This window comes from Somniosus microcephalus, chromosome 6, assembly GCF_052327205.1.
Source record: "Somniosus microcephalus isolate GS21.2 chromosome 6, FLI_Smic_1.0, whole genome shotgun sequence".
NCBI lineage: Eukaryota > Metazoa > Chordata > Chondrichthyes > Squaliformes > Somniosidae > Somniosus > Somniosus microcephalus.
The window spans coordinates 14,745,954-14,765,433 of NC_140992.1; the positions used below are offsets into that span (position 1 = coordinate 14,745,954).

General features: G+C 45.7%; 1 protein-coding gene across 3 annotated transcripts in view; it reads right to left on the reverse strand.

The window, feature by feature from the left end:
• The window catches only part of LOC147115490 (rho guanine nucleotide exchange factor 26-like), a 256,726-nt gene that overhangs the window by 26,647 nt on the left and 210,599 nt on the right, over nt 1-19,480 (reverse strand). For all 3 annotated transcript variants that reach the window (XM_085989758.1, XM_085989755.1, XM_085989756.1), the window contains one exon: nt 14,870-15,079. In XM_085989758.1, the coding sequence (XP_085845884.1) occupies nt 14,870-15,079 (210 nt within the window). The remainder of the gene's footprint in view (nt 1-14,869; nt 15,080-19,480) is intronic.

Genomic DNA, 19,480 nt, shown 5'->3' on the forward strand with positions numbered 1-19,480 from the left:
TAGCTTTATAACTGATCTGAAACTAAAAGCACAGACATGTAATTTCTCTGAGCTGAAATCATCCATGATTCGTGACCAGATTGTGTTTGGTATTCATGATAAAAAAAGTCAGGGAACGTCTGTTGAGAGAAACCGAACTAAATTTGGAAAATGCAGTGAAAATATGCCAAGCCAGCGAGCTAGCTTGAAAGCACGCGAAGACTTTCAGTGAAATCAATAATGATGCGATTGTAATGAGTGAAAATGCTGCTGTCGGTGCTGTGTCCTATAAGGGGAAGAAACATGGGCAGAACAGAAATGAAAAGCAATCAGAGGATGACATTTTTAATTGTAAACGCTGTGGTTACAAACACCAGTTAAGACAATGCCCAGCGTTTGGAAAAATGTGCACAAAGTGTAATGGAAAGAATCACTTTGCCAAACAATGCTTTTCAAAAGTACAAACTAAGAAAGGGCAACGAGTTAATGTAATTGAGGACACTGATTTAAGTGAGACATATTTTGTAGGAATGGTGTCATGTGACAATATCAAAAAGGATACAGAAAATGTGCAGCCCTCAGAAATGGACAATGCTGAACATAAAGTTAATGCAGTAAAAGAGGACAAATGGATGATCCCACTGCAGGTAAATGGAGCATTAGTTACCTTGAAACTAGACACTGGGGCAAAAGCAAACTTAATCAGTATGAGTGACATTAACAATATGAAAGAAAAGCCCAAAATACAGAAAAAGTCAGTACTACTGAAGGACTATAATGGACAGAAAATAGATAGCTTAGGTGTATGCAGACTTAAAGTGACAGTCAAAGACAAAGTGCATCATCTCATGTTTTCTGTTGTGGCTGAAAGGCTTGATTCGATACTAGGTGACAAAGCTTGTGAAGACTTAGAACTGGTCAAGAGAGTCTACCGTATAAACTGTGCCATAAGCAGACCAGATGACTCAGGTGATGAAGCAGAGAGCCCATCAAGGATGAAAAGGCCAAAGGGTATCCATGTCTTCAAAAAGCCTAGTTTCTCCAAGAAGAAAGAAAAAGACTTTAAGGTCAAAGAGAAGCCAAAGGAAGAAAAGCACAAAGAGGAAAAACACAAGGAGAAAAAGTCCAAAGATATAACTGCAGCAGATGTTGTTAAGCAGTGGAAAGAGAAAAATAAAAAGAAGAAGCCTGCACCAGAGCAGGAAGCAGTTCCGGTGGATACTCCTTCTTCCCTCAGGCTAATCTTTGGTGTTCCATTAGCCGAGGCTGCTGAGAGGACTATGCTGTATGATGGGATCCAGCTGCCAGCAGTTTTTCGAGAGTGCATTGACTACATTGAGAGTTATGGCATGAAGAGTGAAGGAAACACTGAAACCCTCTCCAAGCAAAGATCGCAAGGAGACCTCGATCTATACAAGAGCAGATTGATGACAATGCCGCAACTGCATCTTGTCATTCACCGCCAGAACAATCTCATGAAGACACATCAGACTTACCCGTGTTGAGAAGATCCACACGTGAAGTAAAAAAGCCTGATAGACTTAATCTTTGAGTACAATGTAAAGCTTTGAAAATGTGTTGACTGTTCTAAAATGTTTATGTTTATAGAGCACTAACGAAAGTGTTACTGATATTATCTTTATTGTTTTCTTGAAAGTTGATTGATATTGATTTTGTTAAACCTCAAAGAAAGGGGGATGTAACGATCAAAAACATGTCATTCTATAGTGGACACTAGGTGGAGCCGTAGAGCTGTGTAGAGCTGTATGTATTAAGACTACACTACCCAGCTGTATATATATTAAGACTACATTACCCATGAGGCTAGGCTACCCACAAGGCAACAGTCAAGATGGAAGCCTCTACAGATACTGTACCAGTCCACATGTGCTCAATAAAAGTGTCTAGCAAAAGCTAGCTGTGTTCATAATAAGAATGTCTATATATTAATGAACATAACACTATCCTCTATGTTTCTATGGATAGAATTCCCTCTTTGGCGCTCGAGCATCAGAGCCTGGTGGGAGTTGTCGCAAAAGTGACGGGAGATGGCGAGTAGTTTGGCTTCCGCCCCACCAAGCTCTTACACCCCGGCACTGAAGAGTAAAATCTACCGGACATCATCAAAGCTTAAAAAAGAATGTGTTCCAGATTTGACTACACATAGCGAGCAGAACAATCTCTTCGCCAGGTTAACTGCCAACAACAATTCCTTCCTTGGCCTGCCAAAGCACTATTATTGATTGCCAAGGTCCTGGGTTCCAGACCGTGCTAAGTTGCCTTGTGGGGGGCGGGGGGTCATTTTAACCTAAAGCCAAGCAGGAATCCCACAGGATCGGGCAGAACCCCAGTTTTACTCCTCCGTACTTCACTGGGAGCGTCAGCCTGGATTTTTGTGTTCGAATCTCTGGGAGGGGGTTTGAAACCCACAATCCTTCTGACTCAGAGAGCGAGAGTGCTACCCACTGAGCCACGGCCGCTGACGCATCGGTCCGACTGGCACGTTTGTGTGGACAGGGTGACACAGAGTCACTGGTTCCTCTGCCGACGAGACAGACAACAAGCCGTGGTGAGGAGTCCGCTACCGGGGCTCGGGACATACAGGGGGAGACCTCAGCTTGCGCTATGCCCGTTCTTCCAGGTGTAAAACGGGTGCAACATGTTCCAATTTCTGGGCCACGCGGTCCTTGGCCCGATCTGTGCCGCCGGCACGGCTGCCACCATATTGGTCCTGCGCTGGTTTTTAGGCGTTCCTGGTGGCCGCCTGATAGCAGCGTCGACCCAATTTAAATATGCAAGGAAGGGCCCTCTGCAATATTCGTCGGAAACTAGTCGGAGAATGTGCGGCTACGGCGTTCTCTGTTAAGAAACTTAGTTCTACAGAAGTCTAACCTGAAAAAGATCGCTGGAGGCCAAGGTTAACAGGCAAGTAAATTTATTTTAACTTAGATTTACCTGGGCCCGGAGATGGAGAGCACAAGTGCTGTCCCCCGGTTCCGCAGCACTACTGCAGGATACTGCCGGTCTACTATCACCGCACCTCTCCCCTCCCCACCCAACCCCTCCAAGGATAGTCACAATTGGCGAGGCACGAGGCCCCAAATTGGTGAGAGCCGAGCTGCCTCTGGGGACGTGGCGGGCCCCGGCAGCTCGCCACACACTCCGATTATTGAGAGGGGCCCTGAGGACCAATTTGCGGGGGGCGGGGGGGGGGCAGTCCTTGGGCCTACCTCTTCGGGTGCTGATGAATTTCGACCCTACCGGGGTTACTGTTGTTAGTACCGCGAGCACCACAACTTGACAATAAGTGAGTCAAGTGCTGTCAAACTAACGTTTTCTCAATGAGAAATCTTTGAATGGTTTCCATTTACTAAGTACTGTGTACAGTTTTGGTCTCCTTACCTAAGGAAGGATATACTTGCCATAGAGGGAGTGCAACGAAGGTTCACCAGGCTGGTTCCTGGGATGGGGGGGGATTGTCCTATGAGGAGAGATTGAGTAGACTAAGCCTATATTCTCTAGAGTTTAGAAGAATGAGAGGTGATCTCATTGAAACATACAAAATTCTTACAGGGCGTGACAGGGTAGATGCAGGGAGGATGTTTCCCCTGGCTGGGGAGTCTAGAACCAGGGGTCACAGTCTCAGAATAAGGGGTTGGCCATTTAGGACTGAGATGAGGAGAAGTTTCTTCACTCAGAGGGTGGTGAATCTTTGGAATTCTCTACCCCAGAGGGCTGTGGCGGCTCAGTCGTTGAGTATATTCAAGACAGAGATCGATAGATTTTTGAATATTAAGGGAATCAAGGGATATGGGGATAGTGAGGGAAAGTGGTGATGAGGTAGAAGATCAGCCATGATCTTATTGAATGGCAGAGCAGGCTCGAGGGGCCGAATGGCCGACTCCTGCTCCTAATTCTTATGTTCTTATGTAAATAGGGCATTGCTCTAATATCTGACAATGAGCACCAGTTAGTTTCTATCAAAGGCCAGTTTCAAATGGGTTGCAATTATGCTGCGCGATATCAGTAATAAAGATTCAGAAAATTGCTCTGTGCACTATTTAACAAAGCTATTTTAAAATGGGGAAATTCCGTGCAAACATGCCAATACATTAATTACTAATATCACAAGGCCCAATTTCAGCCCCAGGGGCACAGTCTGAGTTCAGCCCTTCATTGCTTCTTAAATGCAACGTTTTAACTGGTGATTAAACATGAAAGGTTTTCTCTTGTCTGTCAATGGGTGTCCCTGTCCTCTAGTGGAAGAAAAATTAAAGCAGAATGTCTTAGTTTCCATGGCACCACAGCAAGCAGTCGGATACTGCGGCCTGGTGTCAAAGGCCTCTCTCCAAGCCAGCAAATAGCTGCCCTCAGGAAATGGGGAGCATCCACAACAAAATGTTCATTTCCTGTGCAGATGAAATGATAAGGATCCGAGAGTCGTGGGAGCTGAATACTGGAGCAGTGTTCTGTGTCTGTCGGGTGTCTGTACTTTCTCGCTAAAGCAACAGCACGACATGTCCTAGACAACGACCCGCTGCTCACCCAGCTCTTCCCCCAACTTGCCCGAAGATCACTCAAATTTGTCATATCCACGGGTACTGGGTGTAAGGACAGCGGGTGCGGAACCTGGCCTGAGGAATCCTCCCACCGTGAGGTGTCACTCAAACAGAGATCCAGCCAATGCTGAAGGCATGAGGTGTAGTCTAAAAATTCCTGGGAACTCGAGGGCTCGTCTGGATCACTAGAATCTTTCAGTTGTCACAAATCCCTTCATTTATTCTATTTGATGCAAAATAAACCAGTGCATTGTTTTTTTTTAATTCATTCTCGGGATGCGGGCATCGCTGGCAAGGCCGGCATTTATTGCCCATTCCTAATTGCCCTGAAAAGGTGGCGGTGGGCCTGCTTGAACCGTTGAATTACATATAATTACACAGCAGAGCAACAGGCCATTCGACCCATCAGGTCTGTGCCGGTGTTAATGCTCCACACGAGCCTCCTCCCACCCTACTTCATCTCACCCTATCAGCAGACGGTGTGGTGAAGGTGTTTCTCACAGTGCTGTTAGGGAGGGAGTTCCAGGATTTTGACCCGGCGATGATGAAGGAACGGCCAAGTCGGAATGGTGTGTGTGACTTGGAGGGGAACTTGGTGTTCCCATGCACCTGCTGCCCCTTGATCCTTCTAGGTGGCGGAGGTCGCGGGTTTGGGAGAAATTAAATTAATAAGAGAATTGCATGTGAATTAGAAAATGTGGGTGATTCTTCAGAAATTAGCATGTCACCCTGAGAATGAGGTAGGAAAAGCAGCTGAACTGCTACAGTACTTGGGCTTCCTATCTCTGTCACCTCCTCCAACCCTATAAATCCTCCGAGATCTCGGCGCACCTCCAATTCTGGCCTCTTGCGCATCACTGATTTTAATCGCTCCACCATTGGTGGCCATGCCTTCAGCCGCCTGGGCCCTAAGCTCTGGAATTCCCTCCCTAAACCTCTCTGCCTCTCACCCTCCCTCTCCTCCTTTAAGACGTTCCCTAAAACCTACCTCTTTGACCAAGCTTTTGGTCACCTGTCCTAATATCTCCTTATGTGGCTCGGTGTCAAATTTTGTTTGATAATCGTTCCTGTGAAGCGCTGTGGTGATTATTCTCTATGTTTAGTAAGAAGTATTGTGATTGGTTGTTTGTTTCCTGCCTTGGGATATATGCTGTAATCTCATTGGTAGTTGATGTCATGTGATTTGTGGTGGCCATCTTAAATTCAGTTCTTTCCAGCCTTTAGTTGGGACTGGGTGTTGAAGATGTGCTACAGGATTTTTAAGTTAATAAAGCCTAGATTAGAAAGGCAAATCTATTCTTTATTTCAATTTATTAACTTTATGTCAGAATGGAGCGATATCTTCAACCGGAACGATTCAATGCTGACCCTAATTCTGCAGGAGTGGATGATAAATGGAAACATTGGTATTGTACATTTAAAAACTTTTTGGGCGTGTTGGATCAAGAGTCTCTAAATAAGCTGAATATGCTGATCAACTACATTGCTCCGGATGTGTATATAAGTATATTTTGGACTGTAAAACTTATGAAGTGGCTATTTCTATATTGGAAAAGATTTTTGTTAAACCAAAGAATGAGGTATTTGCACGTCACCTTCTGTCTGCCCGTAGGCAGCAGGTGGGAGAATCTTTGGATACTTATTTACAAGCACTTCGGTGCCTTAGTGTTAACTGTAATTATAAGGCTGTGACGGCTGAAGAATATAAGGAAGAATCGGTACGGGATGCTTTTATTAATGGATTACTGTCCAGATCAATTCGTCAGCGGTTGTTAGAAAATAAGACTTTGGATCTTAAGATTGCTTTTGAGCAAGCTTCTACATTGGATGTGGCTCAGAGAAGTTCGGATTCTTATGCTCTTTTTAATCGGCCTGTGACTGTGGTTTCGGCAGTTCCGGATGAAAAGGAATTATGTGGACTTAATAGGAGTGGTTTACTAGATTCTGAAACAGTTTCTACTTCAGCGGCTGTTGCCTCTAGGATTCAGAAGTGTTATTTTTGTGGGAACGTCCGGCACCCTCGTCTGAAGTATCCTGCTCGGGAGGCTGTGTGTAGTAAATGCGGCAAGAGAGGTCATTACGCACGTGTGTGTAAATCATCAGGTTCAATTACCTCCTCTGTGACTATTCAGCCTTTAGATAGGGCGTTTATTGCATCAATTTCTGCTGCATTTGCTCATGGCCTAAACAAAGCTATAGTTACGGCCCAAGTTAATGGGTTGGAAGTGAAGGCCCTTATACGGGCAGTACCGAGAGTTTTATAAGGCTTCAGTTTGCAAAGGAGAAGCATTTGAAAATTTCGCCTGTTTCCTATCAGGTGTGTATGGCTCAGACGACTCTCACTTCACAAGTAGCTGGTTGTTGCCTTGTGAAATTGATTCTTCTAGGTAATACGTATACTGATATACGCCTATCTGTTTTGCCTAATCTCTGTGCGGATATTTTGATTGGTCATGATGTGCTTCAGTTACACGAGTCTCTCAGTTTTTCATTTGGAGGGACTAAGCCACCTTTATCTATTTGTGGATTAACCTCTTTATCCATTTCTCCATTATCACTTTTTTCCAATTTGATGCCGGATTGTAAGCCAATTGCTACCAAGTCAAGAAGGTATAGCAGTCAGGATAGAGAATGTATTAATTCTGAAGTTCAACGTCTCTTATTGGAAGGAATCATTGAACCTAGTTGTTCGCCTTGGTGGGCACAGGTAGTTGTCATGACTAACGAGAGACATAAGAAACGAATGGTGATAGACTATTCCCAAACTATTAATAGGTATACTCAATTAGATGCGTACCCTTTGCCTAAGATTGATGAGCTTATCAATAAAGTATCTCAGTATAAGGTTTTTAGCACTATTGACCTAAAGAGTGCTTATCATCAGATTCCTATTATTCAGAAGGATCAACCATATATGGCCTTTGAGGCTGGTGGAAAGCTGTATCAGTTTTGCCGAATACCATTTGGTGTTACTAATGGTGTTGCTTGTTTTCAACAGGCAATGGATGCTTTTATAAGTGATAACTCTCTCTCTGACACCTTTTCATACTTAGATGACATCACGGTGTGTGGCAAATCAAGGGTGGAGCATGATTCTAATTTAGAAAGATTCCTTCAAGCTGCGGAAAAAGTTGGTTTAACTTTCAATAAAGAGAAGTGTACCTTTTCGACCACTGAGGTAAATCTACTGGGGTACATTATTTCGGGAAATAAGATTAAACCAGACCCAGAACGTCTGCGACCATTGATTGATTTACCTTGTCCTACTAATTCTAAGGCTTTGCAACGAGTTGTTGGACTGTTTTCTTACTATTCTAATTGGATTGCAAATTTTTCACAGAAGATCCGGCCTCTTATTCGGGTTACGACATATCCTCTATCATGGGAGGCCAGGACGTGTTTTGATAATTTTAAAAAGGATATCCTTGGAGCAGTTGTGCATTCTATTGATGAGCAGGTTCCTTTTGTGATTGAGACGGACACTTCTGATTTTGCAATTGGGGCTACTCTGAACCAAAATGGAAGACCTGTGGCCTTTTTCTCACGTACCTTGCACAATAGCGAAAAAAGGCATTCTTCAATAGAGAAAGAGGCGTATGCAATAGTAGAAGCACTGCGTAAATGGAGACATTATTTATCGGGGCGACATTTTATGTTGGTAACTGATCAAAAGTCTGTGTCCTTTATGTTTGATGTCAAACATTTTGGAAAGATTAAGAATGATAAAATAATGAGGTGGAGGATTGAGTTGGCATGTTACCATTTTGATATAGTTTATCGTCCGGGGAAGGATAACGTTGCTGCTGATGCGCTGTCGAGGGCTTATTGTTCTGTGATTCACGGAGATACGCTTATTAATCTTCACAATGCCTTATGCCATCCTGGGGTTACGAGGATGATACACTTCGTATGCAGTAAGAATTTGCCCTTTTCAGTTGAAGACGTCAAGCGGATGACTTCATCATGTTCTATCTGTGCTCGGTGTAAACCAAATTTCTTTAAGCCTCAACGAGCTCATCTTATAAAGGCTACTTCTCCTTTTGAACGTTTGAGCGTCGATTTCAAGGGGCCTCTTCCTTCAACTACTCAAAACCGATATATATTTACTGTTGTGGATGAGTTTTCAAGGTTCCCTTTTGCTTTTCCTTGCGCAGATGTATCAGCTGCTACAGTTATCAAATGTCTGACTCAACTTTTTGTCATCTTTGGGATGCCTGCGTATATCCATTCGGATCAGGGAAGTTCTTTTATGTCTTCCCAGTTGAAGGAATACCTTCAGAGTCGGGGAATTTCTACTAGCAGAACTACCCCGTATAATCCCCAGGGTAATGGACAGTGCTAACGATACAATGGGGTGATCTGGAAGGCAGTTATGTTGGCTTTGACATCCCGGAACCTTAAGAATACACAGTGGGAAATGGTACTGCCTGATGCCCTGCATTCCATTAGATCATTGCTTTCAACGGCTACTAATGTGACCCCCCCATGAAAGGCTCTTTAACTATCCGTGGAGATCTACTACGGGATATTCGGTACCTTCATGGCTTACTATGCAGGGACCTGTGCTGCTTCGACGCCATGTTAGATTGTCAAAATATGATCCTTTAGTGGAGGAGGTGGAGCTGTTGGAGGCAAATTCCCAATATGCTCATATTCGATTCCAAGATGGGAAAGAAAGTACCGTTTCAATTAAAGACTTGGCTCCTTGTGGTGGCCAGCCCTCTTCTGAGGATATTAACAATAGTCATGATTCAGATAATGTGGATGCTGTTACAGATACTACGAATATTTCCAATCCGACTGCAGATAATTATACTTCTATTAGTCAGCCCTCGATGGATGTTCATGACCGTCCCAGTTTACCTCCTGATGGGATTTCTAATCCGGAAACCGTTGAAAATCGGGATATGGATAGCCTTCCTGCAGAAGATACTTCTGTGTCTCCTGGTGTGGGAGGGCAAGGAATTTCACCAAGGTTAAGAAGGTCGACACGAACAAGATATCCGGTCGACCGATTGAAAATGGACTTTTAAATTGATAGTAATGTTTTAAAATTGTTGAAATATTATATTATATTGTTTTAGCTGAGAGATACTTAATACTTATGTGCAATGTTACTATTTGTTGTTGCTCACTTAGTATTGTGTCATGTTGAATAGTTTTATTTTGTCTGTGCATAGTTTTAATTGTAAATAATTAATCATAAATTGTAAAGGTTATTTAGGTTGGAGTATATTTTAAAAGGAGGGGTGAATGTGGTGATTATTCTCTATGTTTAGTAAGAAGTATTGTGATTGGTTGTTTGTTTCCTGCCTTGGGATATATGCTGTAATCTCATTGGTAGTTGATGTCATGTGATTTGTGGTGGCCATCTTAAATTCAGTTCTTTCCAGCCTTTAGTTGGGACTGGGTGTTGAAGATGTGCTACAGGATTTTTAAGTTAATAAAGCCTAGATTAGAAAGGCAAATCTATTCTTTATTTCAAGTGCCTTGGGACGTTTTACTACATTAAAGGTGCTATATAAATACAAGTTGTTGTTATTGTTCAATGATCACACGTTGAATTCGTTTCTCTTCTGAACCAGGGATCCCATGTCTCTGAAGTGTACAGGTTACCCAGTGTATGTAGGTCCGGCTTTGCTTCGAATATGCTCCACTCCAGGTTTTTGGGTGGCCAAAGCTTTTGGTCCATTAAGCAAATAAGGTAGAGACATTCTGAGTGCAGCTCACACACCCGCTGAACCCAGTAACAGCTAGTCGATTACCCTGTGCCCGGCAACTGTTACTGTTTCTTCTGTAAGAGTAACTAGGTGACTGATGATGGATTTCAGACCTGCAGGCCCCCTCAGTTTTACAACAGCTTATTATGCAGCCCCCAAACTATGGAACGGAGTCAGGCTAGTGGATTTGTTGCTCCTAATGCAACATTTTTGATGGGTTTCAATTTATTCTGGAGAGGAACCATAGGGGTAGATTTTCCTGGAGCCGTCAGGCGGGGTTTCAGGCGTGTGGGGGGCGGGGGGGGAAATCCCGAATTTGGGGGTCCCGACACCATCCCGCCCAAAACCCGCCTCCACGTAAGTTTCACAGGAGGCGGGTACCCGCCCCGCACTGGGACCCGCCGACCCGAGGCGGGAAGGGATTAGTGCCAATTAACTGCCTGTTAACAGGTAGTTAACAGGCAGTTTTTAGTCTAATCCCTATTTTGAGGGGTGTCGTGTGGGATTCCCGACGGCTCCAAACCACGTCAGGTTAGAGCAGGCGGGCCGTCAGGTTGAATGACGAGGGGTCGCGATGTCGGTGTTCAGGTAAGTGATGGGTGCATGAGTGCAAAGGTAAGTGTGTTTGGTGCGTGTAAAGAAGTTTAAATTACCTGTACTTACCTTAACAGCCTTTCTTCCTCTAGGTTTCGGGAGTCCATCACTCAGCCGGCACTGAAAGCTGAATGGCTGCGATCTGTCAAAAGTGACAGCCTTCAGCTTTCAGTGCCAGTGAGAGTTCTAACTGAGTCTGTGTAGAAGGACTCAGGTTAGAAGTCAGACTGTCAGTGTTTGACAGCTTCAAACAGCTGTGATACACTGATATTTCATCTGTCAACACGTCTTGACAGATGAAATTCCAGTCTGTGACGTCACCTGTTGCCGGGTGGCCCTTAATTGGCCTGCTGGGCGGGTTCAACAAGGTCAATCAAGGGAAAATCGCGCAGATTGGCCAGACGTCGATGGAGGCGGGACTAAAACCCGAAAGTTGTAGTCCCGCCTCCTTCCTGACAGCTTCAGGAAAATCTACCCCATAGACTCGGTAAAATGTGCTTGGGCTCAGCACCGGAACACTCACAGAATCTCCCCTCAGCAGCAGACAACCCTCGGTTTAACCCTCCCACAAATGTTGTTATAGAACTGTCATTTTTTTTAAAATGTCACAATATCGTGAATAAATTTACCCATTCACTTGCCTTTCGTGCCCTTTCATTAAGGTTTTAACTTCAAAGCCTCAGCCTCTCTCAAACGCCTGGGCTTCGATGGCCCAGATTTGGCTGTCAAACTAAGAGTGAAGCTAACGGCGGGCGCCGTGATTTAAGCATAAATGGTACAGCAACTTCAGGTGAAGGGGCAGGTGCGGGCTTAAAACGGCAATGTCCCAAAGTTGCTGTCCGAGTTGTGCCGCTCCTCCGTTAGCTTGGCGAGAACGGGATCTCGCTGTCTGCCTCACCGTTGAAATGCATTGAATGGCGTGAAGCTGCTGTATTTGCCTGGTAGAAACAAACTAAACTCGCCACAGAATGCTAAGTCTTGTCATTTCAAGTGTAAGTAAACATAGAAGATAGGAGCAGGAGTAGGCCATTCGGCCCCTCGAGCCCGCTCCGACATTCAATGAGATCATGGCTGATCATCCAAATTCAGTACCCTGTCCCTGCTTTCTCCCCATATCCCTTGATCCCTTTAGCTTCAAGAAATATATCCAACTCCTTCTTGAATATATTTAATGAATTGGCCTCAACTGCCCTGTGTGGCAGAGAATTCCACAGGTTCACCACTCTCTGGGTGAAGAAATTCCTCCTCATCTCAGTCCTAAATGGCTTACCCCTTATCCTTAGACTGTGACTCCTGGTTCTGGACTCCCCTGCCATCGGGAACATCCGTCCTGCATCTAGTCTGCCTAGTCCTGTTGGAATTTTATAAGTTTCAATGAGATCCCCTCTCATTCTTCTAAACTCCAGCGAATATAAGCCTAATCGACGCAATCTCTCCTCATACGTCATTCCTGCCATCCCAGGTATCAGTCTGGTATCTTTTTAATGACGTGACAGTTGCTAATCACTGCCAGTCAACCTCTCTGGCACTGAAAACTAACTATTACAAGTGTGGATTCTCATTCCTTCAGGAATTCATTGTTGTTGGAGATTTTAAAAATGTAAAATTAAAAAAAAATTTTTTTTAACTTTTCCTTTCTGCCTCGTTTTTTCTCCCTCTCTTAATCCATCTTTCTTTCCCTCTCTTTACTTCTCTTTCTGTACCTGATTTGACATTGATTTACACTTCTCAGTCCTTGCGCTGTTAATTTCCCAATCCTTCAATCTGATCGGTTAAGGAGACACGCAGCTGCCTGTCCTGTTCACTCCGGTCCCAGATGCTCGGTTTTCCCTCGCTGCGATGTTATCAGCTCGCACGTTCAGCAACTTGCCACGCAAAAAAATTAAACACCTAAAGTTAAATGGCAGATGCCGTTAGATGTCCTGCTACAGCAAAATCTGGCCCAATCTTCTTCTTCTTAGGCAGTCCCTCGGAACCGAGGATGACTTGCTTCCACACTAAAAATGAGTTCTCAGGTGACTGATGAGTCCAATGCGGGACCTACAGTCTCTGTCACAGGTGGGGCAGACGATGGTTGAAGGGGCGGGTGGGTGGGGTGCTTGGGTTGACGTGCGCTCCTTGCACTGCCTGCGCTTGGCTTCCGCTTGCTCCTGGCGAAGAGACTCGAGGTGTTAGGCGCCTTCCCGGACGCTTCTCCTCCATTTTGTGCGGTCTTGGGCCAGGGATTCCCAGGTGTCAGTGGGGAAGTTACACTTTTTCAAGGAGGCTTTGAGGGTGTCCTTGAAGCATTTCCTCTGCCCACCTGGGGCTCTCTTGCCATGCCGGAGCTCTGAGTAGAGCGCTTGTTTTGGGAGCCTCGTATCGGGCATGCGGACAATGTGACCCGTCCATCGGAGCTGATTCAGTGTGGTCAAAGCTTCGATGCTGGGGATGTTGGCCTGAGCAAGAACACTGACGTTGATGCACCTATCCTGCCAATGGATTTGCAGGATCTTGCGGAGACAGCGTTGGTGGTACCTCTCCAGTGCTTTGAGGTGCCTGCTTTACATGGTCCATGTCTCTGAAGCATACAGCAGGGCAGGTATCACTGCTGCTCTGTAGACCATGAGCTTAGTGCCGGGTTTGAGGTCCTGGTCTTCAAACACTCTCTTCCTCAGGCGACCGAAGGTTGCACTGGCACACTGAAGGCAGTGTTGGACTTCGTTGTTGACATCTGCCCTTGTTGACAGTATATATCTGGGGAGACTACCCTAGAATTCTGCCCTTTACGGCCTTGAAAGGTCTCAGCGGAACTCTCGCCAGCTGAGAGTTGCCGAGGCTTCGGAGAAGATCTTGGGCAATTAACCCTGTTGGAGCCAAAGATTTCTTAGGCCTCTTCTCCCCTTGGCTGGGAAGGGCATTAGTGGTCCTACTAACTAATTGGTTGGGTGTCGTTGGGATATAGGGCAAAGACGGGTATATGGAGTTAAGTCGCAGATCAGCCATGATCTTATTGAATGGCGGAACAGGCTTGAGGGGCTAAATGGCCGACTCCTGTTCCTATGCTCCTTTGTCCCACCTCCTTGTGTGATGCACCTGTCCCAACCATGTTGTCGAACCAGCCCCGCAATTTGTGGCCAAGATTGGCGGCCGTCGCTAAGGGTGGCCCAGCGCTCCGCGCCGCCACACTTGCCCAGGTTGAGTGGACCGCTCGGAACTTCTGCTCCGTGTCTTTTTAACCGCAGTGCTGTCCTGTGCTACAACATGCGTAGCGATATCGCCTTTAAACGTAGTAAACCGTCCCCAGGGCGCTTCACAGGAGCGTAATCAAACAAAATGTGGCACCAAGTCACATAAGGAGATATTCGGACAGGCGACCAAAAGGTTGGTTAAAGAGGTTGGTTTTGAGGAGCGTCTTAAAGGGATAGAGGTAGAGAGGCAGAGAGGGTTAGGGAGGGAATTCCAGAGCTTAGGCCCACCACCACCTTCTACATAGAAACATAGAAGATAGGAGCAGGAGTAGGCCATTCGGCCCCTCGAGCCTGCTCCGCCATTCAATGCGATCATGGCTGATCATCCAAACTCAGTACCTTGTCCCTGCTTTCTCCCCATATCCCTTGATCCCTTTAGCCTTAAGAAATATATCTAACTCCTTCTTGAATATATTTAATGAATTGGCCTCTACTGCCTTCTGTGGTAGAGAATTCCACAGGTTCACCACTCTCTGGGTGAAGAAATTCTTCCTCATTTCTGTCCTAAATAGCTTACCCCTTATGCTTAGTTCTCAAGGGCAACTAGGGACGGGCAATAAATGCCGGCCATGCCAGCGACGCCACATCAACAACAGCAGCAACTTGCATTTATATAGCACCCTTAATGTAGTAAAATAAGCCACATAAGGAAATATCAGGACAAGTGACCAAAAACATGGTCAAAAGGTAACTTTTTAAGGAGCATCTTAAAGGAGGAGAGAGGTGACGAGGCGGAGGGGGTTAGGGAGGGAATTCCAAAAACAAAATCCAGGAGAAATGTACTCACGGTGACTCTGCTCCAAACACCATCACCACCTTCTCTCCGGCATGGTTACTGAGCATGGTGAGCCTGAAGAGGTGGTTGATGGAGCTCTGCCGGGAGTATAACATGCCAGAAGCGGTCTTCATGGGTGAAAGGTTCAGTTCCTCGGCCTCACAGGGCTCCACCTGTAGCTGAGCCCTCATGGCGTAGTCTGTCACACTGTAACTGTCCTCACTGCAACACCATAATAAAATAACATTATTAGAGTCACAAAGCAGCGACAAAAAATAAAATAGAATTTATTAACACCCCCCCCCCCCCACCCACACCATTTCCTGAAGGTCCTGAGTCCCACTGAGGTAGAAATTCACAGCGGTCTGTTGCTCTCTCGTACAATGTCCTACTTAGTTTCCAGTTTGCCTCATTTGGTAAGACTCCCACCTCCGAGTCAGAAGGTCATTTCAGGACTTTCGAGTGGGGCTCAAAGCGTTAAATGATAAGAACATAAGCATTAGGAGCAGGAGTCGGCCATACGGCCCCTCGAGTCTGCTCCCCCATTCAATAAGATCATGGCTGATCTTTGACCTCAACTCTGCTTTGCCATCCGATCCCCGAATCCTTTGATTCCCCTAGAGTCAAAAAATTTAGCGATCTCAGCCCTGAATATACTCAACTTATGAGGACAGGTTGCATTGACTAGGCTTGTATTCCCTTGAGTATAGAAGATTAAGAGGTGATCTAACTGAGGCATTTAAGATGATTAAAGGATTCAATAGGGTAGATAGGGAGAGAAACTATTTCCTCTGGTGGGGGGTGTCCAGAACAAGGGGACATAACCTTAAAATTAGAGCCAGGCCGTTCAGGGGTGATGTCAGGAAGCACTTCTTCACACAAAGGGGAGTGGAAACCTGGAACTCTCTCCCCCCCGAAAAAAGGCTGTTGAGGTTGGGGGGGGTCAATTGAAAATTTCAAAACTGAGATTGATAGATTTTTTGGTAGGCAATGTTACAGAACCAAGGTGGGTAGATGTAGTTAAGATGCAGATCTAATTGGCTCCCGGTCTGGCACAATGCCTCGATTTTAAAATTGTCATCCTTATTTTCAAATCCCTCCATGGCCTCGCCCCCTCCCTGTCTCTATCACCACCTCCAGCCCTACAACCCTCTGAGATCTCGGCGCTCCTCCAAATCTGTCCTCTTGCGCATCCCTGATTTTAATCGCCACACCATCGGCGGCCGTGCCTTCAGCTGCCTGGGCCCTAAGCTCTGGAATTCCCTCTTAATACGATCTTTCTTTCCCTCTCTTTATTTTTCTCTCTCTGTACCTGATTTGACTCTAATCCTCCCTCCTTCTTAGTCCTTCCTCTGTTTATTTCTCAATCCTTTAAAGTCATTGGTTAAGGAGATGCAATAACAACAACAACTTGTATTTATATAGTGCCTTTAACGTCGTAAAACGTCCCAACGCGCTTCACAGGCGTATTGTAAGGCAAAAAATTGACACTGTTGGTCCTTTCATTCACCCAGGTCCCAGATGCCCTCACCGTGCCGTTATCAGCCCGCACTTCCAGCAAGTTACAGGGCAGAAAAAAAAAGAGCATGAAAAAGCCTAACTAACTGGGCACGCAGTGAGATGCCCCGCTCCAGCAAATTCTGGCCCATTATAAACTGAAACACATCATAAACCAATTACAAACACAGAGCTGAAAGACCAATTACATTTATAGCTGTACTCCCTCCGCCCTCTAAATGCTTAAGAACTTTCCAAATCTCTAAAAACACAGCTCACTGAGTTGGCAATCAGCCTTTGCGGCAGCAGAAGCCTAACCACACGCCAAGGCCGAATGAGCAATTGAACATAAGAACATAAGAATTAGGAGCAGGAGTCGGCCATGCGGCCCCTCGAACCTGCTCCGCCATTCAATAAGATCATGGCTGATCTTCGACCTCAGCTCCACTTTCCCGCCCGATCTCCATATCCCTGGTTGCCCCATCGATCCAAAAATCTATCGATCTCAGCCTTGAATATACTCAACGACTCAGCATCCACAGCCCTCTGGGGTTAGAGAATTCCAAAGATTCACAACCCTCTGAGTGAAGAAATTCCTCCTCATCTCAGTCTTAAATGGCGGAGAGGTTGGGGTGGGAGGGAAAAGTGTTTAGCCATGATGGCCCAGACATCATGGTGTGGGACAGGCTTGATTGACCAGCTGGCCCTTTCCTGCCCGCCAATTTTTGCATGTTCGCAAAATGACAACCAAAGTCAGCTAACAGTGGATAATCTGGTTTTTGGTTTGTTTAAAATGTCCTGGGTAATATCATAAATCATGCCATTAACAACTACCTCCACACATCATGGCGATACCTCTCTCCCCTCCTTAGGCGCACAGTAGCCTAGTGGTTATGGTATTGGAATGCGTGGCCAACCCTGCTGGGACATGGACCCGGAGGTTTCATGACGCAACCTCCCGCCACCCTGCCCCCACGCTCCTGCCATTGGTCGCTTGCCACACCCATCCCCGTGGCAATATTTTTACAACTAATAAAAAGAAGTGTTGGAAGGAAATGAACCAAACACACAACTTCTTTTTAACGCCGCTATGGTTTGCACCTGGGTTGCTTGTAACAGTGTTTGGGAGATTAATCAATAATTCCTAGAGACTCCAGGACAATCCTGGGGAGTTGGTAACCCTACACTGGACGAGCAATCCAGTTGTGAGTTCCAAACCCGCCGTGCCAAGTTGGGAAACCGAATACAGGGAATCTGGTAAGCTGTGGGCTGGCACATGATAAAATGAGCGTGGAAAGCTGCCAGACTGTTGTAAAAACCCAACTGGTTCATTAGCGTCCTTCGGGGAAGGCAATCTGCCACCCCTACCTGGTTTGGGCCTACATGTGACTCCAGTCCCACTCTACATGGTTGACTCTTAGAGCCCTCGGGGCGATTAGGGATGGGCAATATATGCAGCCTTGCCAGGGTCGCCCACATAAGAAAATAAGAACATAAGAATTAGGAGCAGGAGTCGGCCATATGGCCCTTCGAGCCTGCTCCGCCATTCAATAAGATCATGGCTGATCATCGGCTTCAACTCCACTTCCCCGCCCGATCTCCATATCCCTCGATTCCCCTAGAGTCCAAAAATATCTATCTCAGCCCTGAATATACTCAAAGGCTCAGCATCCACAGCCCTCTGGGGCAGAGAATTCAAAAGATTCACAACCCTCTGAGTGAAGAAATTCCTCTTCATCTCGGTCTTTAATGGCCGGCCCCTTATCCTGAGACTATGCCCCCTAGTTCTAAACACTCCAGCCAGGGGAAACAACCTCTCAGCATCTACCCTGTCAATCCCCTTCAGAATCTTGCATGTTTCAATGAGATCACCTCTCATTCTTCTAAACTCCAGAGAGTATAGGCCCATTCTACTCAATCTCTCCTCATAGGACAACCCTCTCATCCCAGGAGTCAATCGAGTGAGCCTTCGTTGCACCGCCTCCAAGGCAAGTATATCCTTCCTTAGATAAGGAGACCAAAACTGTGCACAGTACTCCAGGTGTGGTCTCACCACAGCCCTGTACAATTGTAGCAAGACTTCCTTACTCTTCCTTTTTACACACTTGTAGAGGCTCTTACAATCTGTTTTTATATTTCTTGCTAGTTGTGCCTGTGCCTGAAATGTTAGCTGGTCTTTTTGCTTGATTATACTCCTGTGAAGCACCTCAAGACGTTTTACGTTGTCAGACGTGGCTCAGTGGGTAGCAACCTCGCCTCTGAGTCAGATAGGTCGTGGGTTTCAAGTCCCACTCCAGCAACATGAGCACAAAATCTAAGCTGACACTTCAGTGGAGTGCTGCACTGTCAGAGGTGCCGTCTTTCGGATGAGACGTTAAACCAAGGCCTCACCTGCTCTCTGAGACGTGCAAAAATAGGGCAGTAATAGTAGGGGATTTTAACTTCCCTAATATTAACTGGGATAACTTTAGTGTGAAAGGTATAGAGGGAGCACAATTCTTAAAATGCATTGAGGACAACTTTTTTAGCCAGTACATAGCAAGCCCAACAAGAGAGGGGGTGATTCTGGACCTAGTTTTAGGGAATGAAGCTGGGCAGGTGGCAAGTCGGAGAGCATTTTGGTGGTAGTGATCATAAACATAGACATAGAAACATAAACATAGAGATAGGAACAGGAGTAGGCCATTCGGCCCTTCGAGCCTGCTCCGCCATTCAATGAGATCATGGCTGATCTTCGTCTGAGATCATAGCTGATCTTACCAGTTCAGTACCCCGTCCCCGCCATAATTCAGTTAGATTTAGGGTAGTTATGGAAAGGGTCAAGGATAGACCAGGAATAAAAGTTCTCAATTGGGGAAAAGCTAATTTTACTAAGCTGAGATGTGATTTAGTCAAAGTGGACTGGAGCAAGAAACATGAAGGTAAATCAGTGTCAGAGCAGTGGGAGGCATTCAAGGAGGAGATAGTGAGGGTTCAGAGCAAGTATATTCCCTTAAAGAAAAAGGATGGGACTAACAAATCTAGAGCTCCCTGGATGTCAAGGAGCATACAGGGTACGATAAAGAAAAAAAGGGAAGCTTATGACAGATACCGAGGGCTCAATACTGCAGAAACCGTAGAGGAGTA